This window comes from Chiloscyllium punctatum, chromosome 45 (assembly GCF_047496795.1).
Source record: "Chiloscyllium punctatum isolate Juve2018m chromosome 45, sChiPun1.3, whole genome shotgun sequence".
Taxonomy (NCBI): domain Eukaryota; kingdom Metazoa; phylum Chordata; class Chondrichthyes; order Orectolobiformes; family Hemiscylliidae; genus Chiloscyllium; species Chiloscyllium punctatum.
Genome location: NC_092783.1, coordinates 58,405,090 through 58,422,058, shown reverse-complemented (window position 1 = coordinate 58,422,058; position 16,969 = coordinate 58,405,090). Strand labels below are relative to the sequence as shown.

At 43.5% G+C, this 16,969-nt stretch overlaps 1 protein-coding gene across 3 annotated transcripts in view; it reads right to left on the bottom strand.

The window, feature by feature from the left end:
* Positions 1-16,969, bottom strand: part of LOC140467472 (cyclin-dependent kinase 18-like) — a 129,735-nt gene that overhangs the window by 74,041 nt on the left and 38,725 nt on the right. For all 3 annotated transcript variants that reach the window (XM_072563876.1, XM_072563875.1, XM_072563874.1), the window contains 2 exons: positions 4,332-4,456; positions 2,640-2,765 (listed from right to left, as the gene is read on the bottom strand). In XM_072563876.1, the coding sequence (XP_072419977.1) occupies positions 2,640-2,765; positions 4,332-4,337 (132 nt within the window). In that variant the 5' untranslated portion in view covers positions 4,338-4,456. The remainder of the gene's footprint in view (positions 1-2,639; positions 2,766-4,331; positions 4,457-16,969) is intronic.

Sequence of the window (16,969 nt, the reverse complement as noted above, 5' to 3'; positions counted from 1 at the left end):
ACCACCACTTACAAGTTCTCCTCCAAACCACTCCCCATCCTGACTCAGAAATATATCAGCTGTTCCTTCACTGTCGCTGGGTCAAAATCCTGGAATTCCCCTCCCTAACAGCTTTGTGGGTTTATCTGCAGCACAGATGGTTCAAGAAGGCAGCTCACCCCCACACCCTCAAGGGCAACTAGGGACGGGTAATAACTGCTGGCCCACCTAGCAACACCCACGTCCTATGAAGTTATTTTGAAGACCATCATCTCAGAAGTGTTGTATTCGTGAATGTGGAGTATCTTACACCAACCCAAAAGCAAAATGCCACACATGCTGGAAGGTCTACGATAATCAGAAAATGTTGGGGTGACTCAAATAGTCAGATGGCATCTGACAGATGGCCATGGGCTGAAACAGAGTTGAAGAGTGTGGTACTTGAAAAGCACAGCAGGTCAGGCAGCATCCGAGGAGCAGGAGAATCGATGTTTCAGGCATAAGCCCTTCATCAGGAATGAGGCTTGTGGGCCGAGGGGGCTGAGAGATAAATGGGAGGGGGGTGGGGCTGGGGGGGGAAGGTAGCTGGGAATGTGATAGGTAGATGGAGGTGGGGGTAAAAGTGATAGGTCAGAGAGGAGGGTGGAGCAGATAGGTGGGAAGGAAGATAGACAGGTAGGACAGGTCAAGAGGGCGGTGCCAAGTTGGAAGGGTGGACTGGAATAAAGAGAGAGGAGGGGAAATGGGGAAACTGGTGAAATCCACATCCTCCACCTCCTCCATGACTTTTGTTTCCTTGGCCCCCAACACCTTAGCTTCACCATGGACATCCAGTCACTATACACATTTACCCACCGAGGCGATTGTCTCCAAACCCTCCATTTCTTCCTCTCACACCGACCCAACCAGTGCCCCTCCACTGACACTGTCATTCACCTGGCTGAACTGGTCCTCACCCTCAACAACTTCCCCCAATCCTCTCACTTTCTCCAGATCAAAGGGGTAGCCATGGGCACTTGCATGGGCCCCAGTTATGCCTGTCTCTTGGTCAGGTGCGTGGAACAGTTCATCTTCCACAGTTACACCGGCACCATTCCTCACCTGTTCCTCCGCTACATCGATGACTGCACCGGCACTACCTCGTGCTCCCACGAGGAGGTTAAGCAGTTCATCAACTACGCAACACCTTCCACCCTGACCCCAAGTTTACCTTAACTATCTCAGACACCTCCCTCCCCTCACACCTCCCTCCTCCTCCTGGACCTCTCCACCTCCATTTCTGGTGACCAACTCAACACGAACATTCACTACAAACCCACTGACTCCTACAGCTACCTGGCCTACACCTCCTCCCATCCTGCCTCCTGTAAAAACGCTACCTCTTATTCCCAATTCCTCCACCTCCACCACATCTGCTCCCAGGAGGACCAATTCCACCAAAGAACATCCTAGACGACCTCCTTCTTCAAAGACCGCAATTTCCCCTCCCACATGGTTGATGATGCCCTCCAACACATCTCATCCTGCACCTCCACCCTCGAACCCCATCCCCCCAACCACAACAAAGACAGAACCTCCTGGTCCTCACCTTCCACCCCACCAACCTCCATATACATTGCATCATCTTTCGCCATTTCTGCCACCTCCAAACAGACCCCACCATAAGAGATATATTTCCCTCCCATCCCTATATGCTTTTCGGAGAGACCATTTCCTCCGCAACTCCCTTGTCAGGTCCATGCCCCCCACTAAACCACTCTCCCCTCATGGCACCTTCCCCTGCCATTGCAAGAGGTGCAAAACCTGCACCCACACCTCCCCCCTCACCTCTGTCCAAAGCCCCAAAGGATTCTTTCAACATCCAAAAGAAATTTACCTGCACTGCCACACACATCATTTACTGTATCCGTTGCACCCGATATGGTCTCCTCTACATTGGGGAGACAGGACACCAATTGCAGATCAATTCAGAGAACATCTCTGGGACACCCACACTAACTAACCCCACCACCCTGTGGCTGAACACTTTAACTCCCCCCTCACTCTGCCAAGGACATGCAGGTCCAGGACCTCCTCCATTGCCAAACCCTATCCACCCGACGCCTGGAGAAAAAACGCCACATCTTCCACCTTGGGACCCTCCAACTACACAGGATCAATGTAGATTTCACTAGTTTCCCATTTCTCCTCTTCCCACCTTATCCCAGTCCCAACCTTCCAACTTGGCACCATCCTCTTGAACTGTCTTGACCTGTCCATCACCTTTCCCATCTGTCCGCTCCACCCTCCTCTCCAATCTATCACCTTTCGCGTTCTCAGGTACCTTCCCCTGAGCCCCACCATCCCCCTACCATTTATCTCTCAGCCCCCTTGGACCACAAGCCTCATTCCTAATGAAGAGCTTATGCCCGAAACGTCGATTCTCCTGCTCCACGGCTGCTGCCTAACCTGCTGTGCTTTTCCAGCACCATACTCTTCGACTCTGATCTCCAGCATCTGCAGTCCTCACTTTCTCCTAGCTGAAACAGAGACTCTGTTGCCATCTCCACAGACACTGGGACAAGCCAAAGAGGTTCCTGAGGCTGAATAGCTGACTCTCGGATCCTGTGCATTGAGACCCAGGACCCTGTGCCTCTGCACAGCCCCAGGGTCCGACTCACCAGAGAAGCTCTCCGTGATGTTCTGCTCAGAGTCTTGGGCAGGGGTGGGCTCTCCAGCTGTAGCTTCTGCAGGAACTCCTCGGGTAGTCTGATGTCCATCGGTAGAGAGAGCCTCTTGCTGAAGTCCTGATGGGTTGGAGGGCAGGGAGATACAAGGGGTAGACATCAAAGGGAGAGAAAGAAGACAGTCAGTTCAAGTAGGGCATAAACACCAACATTTAGTGAATGGGCAGTGAAGGAATGGAGATATTCTTCCAAGTCGGGATGGGGGAGTGGCTTGGTGGAGAACTTGCAGTTGGTGGTGTTACCATGTATCTATTGCTGCGTAATCTGCACATTCAATGTGGTGAGTGGGAGCTATCTCCAAAGGGAAAGGGAGCGAGAATATGCTGATTGGATTAGGTGAAGAGTCTGGGGTAGGATCACTGGCATACGCCAGTCAGGCCAAATGGCCTGGCTTAAGCTGTGCTGCAAATTCCACGCAATTCTCCTGCTGTAATACGAATCCAAACATTTCGAGTGAATTTCAACTTTGGCCTACGTTTGTTTAGTACCCATATCTCAGTAAAGCATTTCATAGGAACATTATAGAAAAGTAAAAAATAGGAGCAGGAGTAGGCCATTCAGCCCTTCAAGCTTGCTCCACCATTCAATATGATCATGGCTGATCGTCCAACTCAGCCCCCTGTTGCCACTTTCTCCCTTTGGTCCTTTTCGCTCTAAGAACTGCATCTAATTCCTTCTTGAAAACATTCAATGTTTTGGCCTCAACAGTTTCTTAAGGCAGAGAATTCCACAGGCTCCCCACTCTCGGGGTGAAGACATTTCGCCTCATCTCAGTCCTAAATGGCCTTCCCTGTGTCATTAGATCATGACCCCCTGGTTCTTGACTCTGTGATCATCAGAAAAACTTTTCTGGTGTTTACTCGGTCTAGTTATGTTCGAATTTTATAGGATTCTATAAGATTTAATCTCAGACCAAGTTACTTATAGGGCAATTACTTATAGGTTACTTATAGGGTTACTTATAGTGGGCGGCACGGCGGCACAGTGGTTAGCACTGCTGCCTCACAGCGCCAGAGACCCGGGTTCAATTCCCGCCTCAGGCGACTCTCTGTGTGGAGTTTGCACATTCTCCCCGTGTCTGTGTGGGTTTCCTCCGGGTGCTCCGGTTTCCTCCCACAGTCCAAAGATGTGCAAGTCAGGTGAATTGGCCATGCTAAATTGCCCGCAGTGTTAGGTTAGGGGTATGGGTAGGTTGCGCTTCGGCGGGGCGGTGTGGACTTGTTGGGCCGAAGGGCCTGTTGCCACACTGTAAGTAATCTAATCTAATTAATATTGGGACTGGTGACCAAATGTTTGGTCAAAAAGATAGGTTTTAACAAGCATCACTAATAAGGAGCTAGAAGTTTGAGATTTGGAGAGTGGGAGTTCAGAGCTAGGGATTCAGGCAGCTAAAGCCAACAGCACTACAATTAAAATCAATGTGACACAAGAGGCCAAAATGAAAAGCAGGAGACAATGGGCGAATGGGACTTGCTGCGAGATAGATTACTCTGAAAGAATGTTTCAAAGGAGCTTGAGTTGGTGGATGATAGCCAAGAGACCATTGGAATATTCAAGATCATCAACACCGCTATGCCCCCTGGGTCTTATTAACATCCCGTCTGGAGACAAGAGATTACATCATACCTCCATTGAGAACCTGCGCTGTCGGTGATTCCTATAACGCAGGGGATTTGGAGAATGGCCATCTTCTGATGTCACCCGGTCTGTGTGCACATTCAAGGTCAGCGGAAGATTCTCGTGTGCGATATCTAAATGAAGGAAAAACAGGAATCAGTCATTTATTTGCCCGTGTCAAGATCACATTGTGATTCAAATTGGCACTGACACTAAGTGACGCTTTGTAAGCTCTCTACAGCAGATCTTATTCTCATGTTTCTGCACTTTTAAACCTCAATTCTAAGTCCGTAAAAATGAATAATAAAGTTCCATTAAATCTGCTTTGATCACCTCTTGTGTAGCCCTAACCTTGCTTTGTCTAAACACCCTATGATCTGTATGCCCTTGTTTGCTGTGATCTGCTTGTACTGCGAGCAAAACAAAACTTTTCACTGTGTTTAGGTACACGACAACAATAACTCAACAACAAATCAAATCAAATCAAGAGTCTTTTGCCTTTTCCGTAGTTTTGATTTTGGACCAAGATCGGAAAAGGACTCTTAAAAACTATGGATTATGGAAGAGATTACTGCATCTTTTAAAAGCAAATTACCAGCACTTGTTGCAAGTGTTACTTACACTGCTCTTTGTTCAAATAGTGGCGGGACATGAATGGAGTCTACGGCAGGCAAGCTGGAGCGGGGGATGTGCACAATCAGAGATTCAGCCAGCAACAAGTAGCTGATTGGTCTGTGCAGTGCTGGCCAGTTTCCATGTGGACAAAAGGAGCAAAAGTAGAATATTCGGCCCATTAAATCAGTTCCACCATTCAATGAAATCGTGACTGGTCTGATATTCCACAACTCTATTTTCCTGCCATTTGCCCTCCAAAAAAACCCAATTTCATTACCGATTAGAAATGTAATGACTGAGCCTTGGCAGCCTCCTGTGATAAAGAATTTCACAGATTCACTACCCGTTGAGAGAGAAAGATCTTCAATTATAATGACCTTCTGCCCCTCAACAACAATGTGATTGTGTTTGTGGATGTGAGCAAAATAGTCCAAAGTGTCCAGACCTCTGGAAATAGAGATACTGTCTCTGAAGTTAAAAAAAAACTAAAATCTGAAGAAAGTCCGTTTATCTTCCCTCACCAGTTTCAGTAAGCTTTATCAGCTGTGAACACTTGATCTGTGTCTCCTGCGAGCAAGTGAAATTATCTGGAGATGAGAGATCAAGGATCTGCAAGGATACACAAGCCAGGAGGTTCATCTCAGCCAACCCTGTGGACCCAGACCATTCAACTGCCAGCCCAGTCTTTTCCTCCACCCGTAACACCAACACATTTTTGTGCCCGACTGTACACGTGCAGAAGTAGTTTGTAAAACGGTTAGAGTTTTAATGTGTAGAGTTGTATGTTGATGGTTCATAATTGTTTATCTGTGGTTAGAATCCACTTAGTTATAATAAATAATGCTCCTTGTTATGTACAGAAACCTAGTCAGTGCTTTCTGTTTAACTGTGGCTACAGAGACAGTTACATTGGGGAAATTTGTGTACTTTGATAAAACATTTTTACCTTCTGTGATGATTCTGGGAATTGTGAGACTTTATTTCCAAAGGGTTACTCAAATGAGTCCTGATACCTTCTGGAACTTAACTACAGTCAGTTCTGATATAGTATGATAGCTCCATTCTCGTGCGATCTCGTATTATGGGAAAATCGCACAATAGCTGCGCCATCAAAGTAATGGGGCCAGAATTGCATTATAGCCAATACAGGTAAGGAAAGTTTGCACTCTACAAATAACAGTCTAAATTCTTCAATCACGTTAAAGCCAATTTGCATTGAAGAAACACATGTTACAGCAGAACTTGATAAAAGAAAATTACTGCGGATGCTGGAATCTGAAACCAAAAGAGAAAACGCTGGAAAATCTCAGCAGGTCTGGCAGCATCTGTAAGGAGAGAAAAGAGCTGACGTTTTGAGTCTAACTGACCCTTTGACAGGTGCTGCCAGACCTGCTGAGATTTTCCAGCATTTTCTCTTTTGGTTACGGCAGAACTGACTGTATTATTCAAATCTCTGCAGAGACAGATGGTTTTTAAAGAGAATCTCTATTTACTAGCTGAAAGAACATCGCTTTTTTCCATTTTAAAGTTTTTACTGCAACAAATGATTACAAAAAGCACTATTGACTAAACACTGCTTTTCTTAAACAACTTATACCTTCAACCATAGAAAGTGACATTCCCCTTTTACACTTATCACCCATCACACTCTCCACAGAATTGCAATCCTTTTAGCAAATAGTTTGCGGTTGATCCTGGCTTCAATGAATTCCTACGTCTCCACTTCACTGAATAGTAGTTTTGAGTGACTGTTTCCAGACACTTGCCTCAGTTCTCAGAGGTTTTCTTGAATCCACCATCAGCTGTAAACCCCGATCTGAACATGCCAGGATGAATCTCCTGGAATCTTTAAATGCCTGTAGGATGCAATAGAAATCAAGTACCTTTGGACGCAGCTATGGTCAGTCACAAAGCCAATTAGTCTCTGTCCACCTGTGACCATCATAAATTTGTAGGAAAGTCTATAACCTGATCTCAAACTAGCTTCCTCTACCCTTTTACTCACGATAATATGAAAAGAATAAACACTGTATTCAAAGAGAACTGATTAACTATTCTCGACTCCAGCTCCCTTTTACCTTAGATGTAAGTGGGCAGTTAAAAGCATAACTCTTTCTTAGAATATAAGGACTAAAAGCAGAAGTGGGCCATTCAGCCCCTCGAGCCTGTTCCCCCATTCAGTACAGTCATGGCTGATCTCATCTTGGCCTCGCCTCTACTTTCTTTCTCACCCTCCATAATCCTTTAAACTTTTCAAGGTAAGGGGCAGAAGGTTTTGAGGAGATCAGAGAGTCATAGAGATGGACAGCAGGCAAACAGACCTTTCAGTCCAACTTTTCCATGCCGACCAGGTATCCTAAACTAATCTAGTCCCATTTGCCAGCATTTGGCCCATATCTCTCTAAACCCTTCCTATTCGCATACCCATCCAGATGCCTTTTAAATGTTGTTACAATGTAAGGAAGATGTTTATCGCCCAGAGGATGGTGGGAATCTAGAAGTCACTGTCAGTCAAGATAGTAAAGGCAGAAACTCCCATAACATTGAAGATGTGTTTAGATGTCCACTTGGGATGTTACAAGGCCATGGGCCAAGTGCTGGAAATGGAATGAGAATGGTAGGTGATTGTTTTTTATAGACACAGATGTGATGAGCTGAAGGGCCCTTTCCCTGTGCTGTCGATCTTTATGACTCTATTACTAATTAAAAATCTGAACATCACCTCCTTAAATTACTCAAAGTCCCAGCATCCTCCACACTCTGGGGTAGTGAACTCCTCAGACCCTTTGGACAAGGGGTCCTACTCAACCCCCTAGCCTAAAACTATGACCTTACATTCCAAATTGCTCCACATGGGCTAACATCTTTGCCAAAATCTAATACCTTTTACTTTGGAGAGTTCAGGATCCATTTACTGGAAATTGGGGGAACTACAGCCTCTGTCTCAAAATATAAGTGCCTAGCACCATCTTCTCAGTGAAACAATTTAAACTTTCCAAACTCTCGAACAATCAAACTATCAGGTGGACTACAGAACAAGTGACCCATGTCCACTATCAGGCAGACTGCACAACAGGCGACTGATCCATCCTAATTTTAAAGATATGGTCCCAAAAATGATTTGTTTATGAACATCATAACAATGAAACCACAATATCAACCATAGTGGTAACAAACTGCTTGCTGCACATTGATATGTAAACAAAAAAGAATCACAAAAAATTAAAGCTACCAATCGCATCCCTCACTCCTATCTTTGGAATGAGATGATAAATTAAATCCCAGCTCCCTCTTCATATGATTTCCACAACACTGTTCCAGAATGAGCCAGGGATTTCTACCCCTTGTCTTGGCCAATATATCTGCCCTCCGATCAATATCTCTGCAAAGTAGATTATCTGGTTGTTGTCACATCTCGTACAAGTAGGAAATGCCTTTGGTTTGATGGCTGGATAGTCACACTCTAATGTTTATTTGTTTCTCCATGCATTACATACAGAACCAAACTGCTGCAGGGACTGTATATGTATATAAAGATAATTTTAGAAATAAAGTATATTTTTGAAATTAGAAAAAAATAGTGAGTGAACTTCAATTCAACATTTCGTTAGTTGTGGGACATTCTGAGTTGGTATAAACGTTAAAAATGTAAGTCTTCCTTTTACAAGTTAAAAAAACAGTGCTTTACCCAAAGAGGATTTTCATCTAGGTTATGGAAAACACAGGGTACAGGGGTGCAATGACAGACACCTCACCAGGGAGTTACCTAAGATCGCAGCCTTCACTGAATGAAATCAGAGAGCTTAAAAATACCACCAGTTTAAGGCAGAATGGAGATGGAGTCATTCATTAGCAACTACTGCTGTAAATGGCTGTGATTAATTTTATTCACATAATTTACGTTAGGTATCACAGAATCCTTACAGTGCAAATAGAGGTCATCAGCCCATCAAGTCTGCACTGACCCTCCATCCCACCTAGACTCATAACCCCACACTTGGCATGGCTAGTCCACCTAACTTGCACGCTACAAGGCAATTTATTTTGACCAGTACACCTAACCTGTATATCTTTGGACTGTGTGGGAAGAAACTGGAGCACTCAGTGGTAACACACATAGACGCAGGAATAACATGCAAACTCCACACAGACAGTTGTCCAAGGTTGGAATCGAACCCAGATCTCTGATACTGTGAGACAGCAGTGCTAACCACTGTGCCACCATGTCACCCGAAGTAATTGCCCTCCATTGGCTACATTTTGATGGAAAAATGATCCTGATTCCTACCTTTATTCTCCAGAGTTTATAGAAAACTCAGTGAAACTTACGAAACTATTACAGGGCTCAACAAGAGAGATATTGGCTCTGCCTGGCCGGGAGGTCTAGAACCATTGGACACAGTTGTGGAATAAAGGGGAGGCCATTTAAGACTGAGGAGGAATTTCTTCAGCCAGACGATGGGGAATCTTTTGACTTCTGTAACCCAGTGGGATGTGAAGGCTCAATTATTAAATAAGTTGAAAATTGTGATTGATAAATTTCTAGCTCCTGAGCATATTGGCTCAATGGTTAACATTGCTGTCTCACAGCATCAGGGACTCATGTTCAACTCCACCCTTGGTCATCTGTCTGTGTGGAGTTTGCACGTTCTCTCTCTGTTTGCATGTGTTTCTTCTGAGTACTCCAGTTTCCTCCCACTGACTGAAGATGTACAGCTTAGAATGGATTGGCCATGCTAAATTGCCCATAGCATCCAGGGATGTCCAGGTAGGTGGGTTAGCCATGGGAAATACAGGGTTCCAGGGTCTCCAGAGGGTCATTTTGGACTTGATGGACTGAATGGCCTGTTTCAATAGTGTAGGAATTCTGTGATGTAGAGGTATGAGAATATGGCATTGATGTGGATGATCAGCCATGATCTAAAATCTTAGAGTGGTCTTGAGGGGCTGAATGGTCTCCTGCTACTCCTATTTTACTACTGGGAGACCCTATTTACTGCAGCTTCCGTCATGACACTTTTCCAGTTAGTGAATTGAAAGCAGAAGACTCACCCTCACCTCTCTCTCACCAATTGATAGTTTTGTGTCAATATTAACTCTGCATAATGCTCACAATGTTCAATTTATTTGAGCATGCATTTTGGAAACTCATTCAATTCCTAAGTGCCATTAATTACTTCTGGTTTTACAGACACAAGAGGAATCCTATAAGGATGGCAGAATTCATTGCTATTAATAGATTGTAGCACTCGACAGATGTGATTGTTTTTCACCTACGCCACAACATCTCACTGTTTATTCAGTGGGCAAATCATGTTGCAATCAGAGAAAAATTGCACTATTAACTGGCTACGCTCGCTCTTTACATTAGCTGAACTGACAAATGGGAAACTAGAAACTAAGTCATCTGACAGTATTAGTACATAGAGCAGCAGAGCCAGCTTTGAGGAAGCAATTTATTAAGTACGCGCAGATCATTTTTGGACACAAAGTTCCATGGTCCTTTGTGCGAAGCAATGTATCCCAGTTCTGAACCATCTCTTGAAAAAGCACAGATCCAAATTTTAGGTTCCACCCCAACATTAGAAGGGCGTCAAAGAAAGTATTTGCTCCTATATTAAAAACATATTAAATCTCTCAACATAATTACAAATCACTTTGATGCGCTGAGGCCACCATTTCTAGATTGGCAAAAACAATAGTCCCCTGGAAAAATTCAAAATCTCACTGCAATAAGATGTCACAGTAACTAATATATTACTGAACAGAGAGCCATTTATACTACTTCTGTGATGATTCTACCAAACTCTCATTGGAACACAGCCATTTTGCTATGGTAGGAACGCCCATAACCTAATGACAGTGGTGTACATGGTGTGGGGTGTGGGGGGTTGTATTCTTGTGCCTGAGGAAGAAGCTGTATCAGTGAGTTTTGAGAAGATTTGTAGCTCAGGTTGAGGTTCTGGATGTAGGTTTGCTCGCTGAGCTGGAAGGTTCATATTCAGATGTTTCGTCACCTTAGTTGATTATAACTTCAGTGAGCCAGGCTTCATCCAAAGGCTCACTGAAGTTGTTACCTAGCTCAGCTCAGTGAGCAAACCTACATCCAAGAAGCTGCATGTTCAAGTCCCACTCCAGAGACCTAAGCAAAGAAAGTTCAGGCTGACCCTTCAGTGTAGTTCTGAGGAACTGTGGTCTTGTGAACGAGACATTACATCAAGACCCCATCTGTCCTCTTCGCTGAGCCTGAACTACCAAAGAATCATCGAAGCCCTACAGTGTAGAAGCAGGCAATTTGGCCCATCGAGTCCATACTGACCCATCTCAACTAGATCCACCCCCTTGCCCTATCCCTGTAACCTGCATTTCCCATGGCCAATCCACCTAGCCTGCACATCCCTGAACACTACGGACAATTTTGCATTGCCAATCCACCTAACTCCCCACATTATCCTAAGGTACTCTCTTGGAGAAGAGTTTTCCAAGGTATCCCAGGCACTAATTATCTCTCAACCCATATTATTTTAAGAAATATATTCGTTATGACATTCCTATTTATGGGAGATTTCTGTGTGCATGCTGGCTGCAGTCATTTCTATCTTAGAACAGTGTTTCATTGACAGTAAAGAGCTTTTGGACATCCTCTTGAGGTCATGGAAGATACAAAAGTGATGCAATGCTTCATTTGAATGCAGTGAATTATAAAATACTGTTGTTACCCAAGTAGTCTTTCTGCTCTCCCTGCCCTCAGTTGAGTGAAGTAGCAACCTGAACCGGTAGCTTCCTGTTATAATAGTTTAGCTGAAGGATCCCATGGCATTCTTCAAAGATGCCTAAGGAACAGAGACCATTCCCCATCATCAGCTCAGCACTTCCCCCTCAATCACCAAAAGGTGTGTGTGAGACATTTTGAGGTGCTTCTGAGATTTTTATTCTTTTCATGAATATGGGCATTGTTAGTTAGGACACTGACTAACCATCGCTAATTTCCCTTAAGAAGGTGGTGAGTTGCCTTGTTAAAACATTGTGGACTATAAAATATCGTTACAACCACAAGGTCGTTAGGGAAGGAATTCCAGGACCCTGACCCAGCGACACTGAAGAGATAGTGATATATTTCCAAGTCAGGATGGGGAGTGGCTTGGAGGGAAACTTGCAGATGGCGGTGTTCCCATGGAGCTGCTGCCTTTGTCCTAATAGATGATCATATGTTTAACATCTGCTTTTGAAGCAAATGTGGTGAGTGCTCTATTGTGACAGTTTTCTGAAGTGCTTTTTAAAGGCTTCTTTTCATTATCATCCTCAAGAAGATCCGAAGTTTAGATGCAAATATAGATCCTCATCTCCTTTTCTCATTAACATAGCTTAATCCCAAACTCAGGATCTTAATGCAGGACTAATGTCTGCAATTAGGTTAATAATCACACAACACCAGGTTACAGTCCAACAGATTTATTTGAAAGCACTAGCTTTCGGAGTACTGCTCTTTCATCAGGTACCTGATGAAGGTACAGCGCTATGAAAGTTAGTGCTTCCAAATAGACTTGTTGGACTATAACCTGGTGTTGTGTGATTTTTAACTTTGTCCATCCCAGTCCAACACTGGCTCCTCTGTATCACTTCTCCAACTAGCACATTTGCCATTTTCCAATTCAATGTCCTAGAGACCTCTCTGTCAATCCACATTAATATTGCGACCAGCTGTATACATTGACACACAATTAGGAGGGAGTATTGGCCATTCGGTCCCTTTGAGCCTATTCCACCATTTGATACAATCATGGCTGATCTAAATGTGGCCTCAACTCCATCTTTCTGTCCACTCCCTATATCCTTTACTACCCTATCAGTCAACAATCTTTCCAATTCAGTCTTGACTATATTCAATAGCCTAGCCTCCGCTGATCTCTGATTAGAAAATCCTAAAGACTTATAACCCTATAAGATAAAATACATTCTCATAATCTCCGACTTAAGTAGGAGACTCCTTCACTTTGAATCATATCTCCTAGTTCTAGATTCCCCCACAAGAGGAAACACCTATGCAGCATCTCCCCACCAAGCCCCATCATTATCTTAAACGTTTCAATAAGATCACTTTTCATTCTTCGAAATTTCAGTTGAAGAGTACAGACCTGTACTTTCAAGACAACGCCATGTATCAGTCAACTGAATTCTGCAGCTTTCAGTAGAGAAAAACTAATTGCAGTGCTTCAGATGTGGTCTCACAAAACCTTGTTACTTTTAAATTCCATCTCTCTCTCTCTCTCTCTAGCATATAAACATGTTAACATGAAGAAGTTCAGATTTTCTCATATTATTCTCCATCTGCCAAATTTACTTTATCTTATCCAAAAACTCTCTTATCCAGACACATTATGTCTGTTGATGTTAGTTAGCTATTCAGGTTGGATATATTCCTGAGGGTATCACCAAATGACCTCCTGCCTCTGACCACCATTGCTGCCCACCCAACATGAAGACTCCTAGCCCCACCTCCCCCACTAACTAGGAAGAGAATGTACCTAATTATACAATTTAATGGTCCTGGGATACCAATCAAACAGCCTTTCAATGCTTCTAATATCTTTCTATGCAATATATCAAAATGTTATAATCCTCTTTAGGCACTTAAGTGGAAATATCCCAAGTTCCTGTCATTTTTCACACTGCTGTGGGTTAGATTGAAATGGAGGTTTTCAGGGAACTGTACTCCACCCACCTACCACATCAGTGACTTGTTTTGACAACCTGTGGGGGAGGCATTATAATTTAACTTTTTTAAATGTAGAGAAGGCTGATTTAGCTACAAGTATATTAATTCAATATTTTAACTTGTCTTTGAGAGGAGGATGATAGTAACAACTCCACAGGCTTTGGACTTGTTAAAGCTCAAATGTGCTTGAGCACCATCTTAGATAAGAGGGAGGACATTTTGGCCAATTATATTCATGCTAGCTCTTTGTAAAAGGTACCCAATTAGTCTCATTGCCTTACACTTTCTCCAGAGCTCTGCAATACCTAATGCCTTGTGTTTATCAATTCCCTATCCTTTAACACGCTACCTAAGAAATATGTTGCCTCATTGCCCTATTGGTTAATTTGCCAATGGCCAAATATCCATGGTTTCTGGTTCCCAACCTTCTACAACGGAAAACAGCTTCACCTTTCTTTCATTCCCTTGCATCTTCTTCATGTTTCTGACCCCTATCACATTGCCCCTGAGTCTTCTCTACTCGAAATAAAAAAGTCCCAGTCTCTTATCAAATTCCTCTCAATGTAATTTTGGTGCAGCCATTAATCATGAAGATGTTCCAGCTTCCATGAAACACCATAAGGAACAGATGTGGTAACCCAAGCCACTCTACTATGTAACCATCCACTTTATCACTGGTGTCCTCCAATCACAGTGTGTTTAATCTACAGAATGTGCTGTCGCCACTCTCCAGCACCTCTCAGCCCCTGCCTTCTATTTTGTGATTGATTGCAGCTCTCATCACCAGACCCCTCCTTTTCTTCAAACAAACTGGCACCTTCCTGCTACCATTAGTAAAGGATTCACCTCCTGACTCCCCAAAGCCTGTCCACCATCAAAAAGACACAGGTCAGGAGTGTGATAGAACATTCCCCACCTGCCGGGATTGGTCCAACCCAAAAAACATACAAGAAGCTCAATATTATCCAGTCCAAAGCAGCAAACTGGATCAAAAACTCATCCACCACTTTAAACATTCACACTTCCCACCATTGATGCACAGTGGCAATAATATATGCCATCTACAAGAAGCACTGTAGAAATTCACTGAGGGTCTTTGGCAGCACCTCCAAATCCATGGCCTCTACCATGTAGAAGGACAAGGATAGCTGATGCATGGGAACACTACCATTTGCAAGTTTCCCTCCAATCTACCAACCTTCGTGACTTGGAAATATATCATCATTTCTTCAGTGTCGCTGTGTCAAACTCCTGAAATTCCCTCTCTAACAGCACTGTGGCTCCAGCTTCACCACATGGACTACAATGGTTGAAGAAGGCAGTTCACCACCATCTTCTCTGCTTACATTTTTTTTGTTATTCATTCACAGGCTGAGGGCAACACAGACCAGGCCAGCATTTACTGTCCATTATTAATAGCCCAGAGGGTAGTTAAGAGTCAACCATATTATTGCTAGTCACATGAAGGCCAGACCAGGTAAGGATGGTAGTTTCCTTCTCTAAAGGACTTCAGTGATCCAGATGGGTTTTTCTGACAAACTACAATGGATTCATGATCATCATTAGACTCTTAACTCTGGAATTTTTTTATGAGCTCAAATTCCACCATCTGCCATAATGGGATTCGAACCCAAGTCCCAGAGCATGACCTGGTTCTCTGGATTAGCAGTCCAGTGATAATATCACGAGGCCACTACCTCCCCACAAATACTCTCCACAAATACCCTCCTCCTTTGCAATTAATAAATGCAGAATGGAAAGTTTACATAGGAGCTTTTCATTATAAACATGAACAAAGGAATATGTCTTTAGATTAGATTAGATTCCCTACAGCGTGGAAACAGCCCTTCGGCCCAACAAGTCCACACCAACACTCCAAAGAGCAACCCACCCAAACCCATTCCCCGACATTCAACCCCGACTAATGCACCTAACACTACGGGCAATTTAGTATGGCCAATTCACCTAACCTGCACATCTTTGGACTTAAAATGGATCTGATTTATTTCATCATACTCTAGTCCAACTATCTCCCATCCAGTAGGCTGACTTTAGCCACAGACCTCTCCAATCACATGAGAAAGAACAAATATGAACAAAAACTGAGCAGATTAAAAGACAATACACAACGACTGCATACCCTCTTGTTCCAGGAATGTGTCTGGTTTGCATTTTAGCATTTAGATCAAAGTCAGGTCAGTGTTGGATAGTGTCCGTGTTGGATGAATTATTTTCTGAATGCAACTATTATTAATCAGGTGAAAGGTCACTTGACTTAACATTAGAATCACCTTTCTACAAGATGGAGAGCTTTATTGTTAATATACTTATAAAGGCTTGTGATTGTCCATCTCATTGAATGGTAGAAAGTAAGAACTGCCCTTCCTGATGAAGGGCTTATGCCTGAAACATTGACTCTCCTGCTTCTTGGGTGTTGCTGACCTGCTGTGCTTTTCCAGTGCCACACTTTTCATCTCAATGAATGGATCTTCAGCTACCAACAGTACCTATTGGGGAAAAGGCTACAGGCTTCCCCAGCCAGTCCAATGAAATGGGAGGAGATCTGGGCAGGATCATGGATTTGATCAAGTGCTGTGGCCAATGAGCCAATGGCTTTGGGCTAGAGAGGAGAAAGGCAACAGAATTGGCAAATGAAAGGCAGGAATTGGAAACCCCTGGGGCTTGGACATGAAAGGCAGAGATTGAGGTGGAACCAACAGAAGGATACATTTAAATTAGATATTCCTGCAGCCAATAAAAGAGAGCTGGGCTGATGGAAATTGGGGGAGGGGGTGGGGGAGGTAGCAACATTTAACAGTCACAAACCTTCCAAGGCACTAACCACACTTAGCAGGTGAATACTAATGACTATTACCTCATCACATGGGATGTAAGCACGGTTTATTTTAATTATCTTGTTGTTGTTTATTTGATGCTTATTTTTGTCAAGCAGAATAATGAGGATTGGGATATCAAAGGAAACGGATGTGAAACACAAATGCTGCCAAAAAGCTTTTAGAATTCAAACACTGTTCTCTCTGCCCACCTCCCTTTGATCATGAAGATTAACACTTGTATCATACAAAGCACAAAGCATTAACCCATTCAGTATTCTGGGTCAACCATTTTTCCAATTATGAATTGTAGGCTAAGATAGGCTAAGGTCCAGTGTATAGTGCATCATCAAGGTCAATAGAGTGAGAGAGATGATGAGAATCAAAAGGAGTGTTACATAAAGCTTGGAAAGGTGCATGGGGTAATAGGTGAAAGCAAGACTGACAAAAGTTTTTATTAATTCAGAATATAGGTAACACCA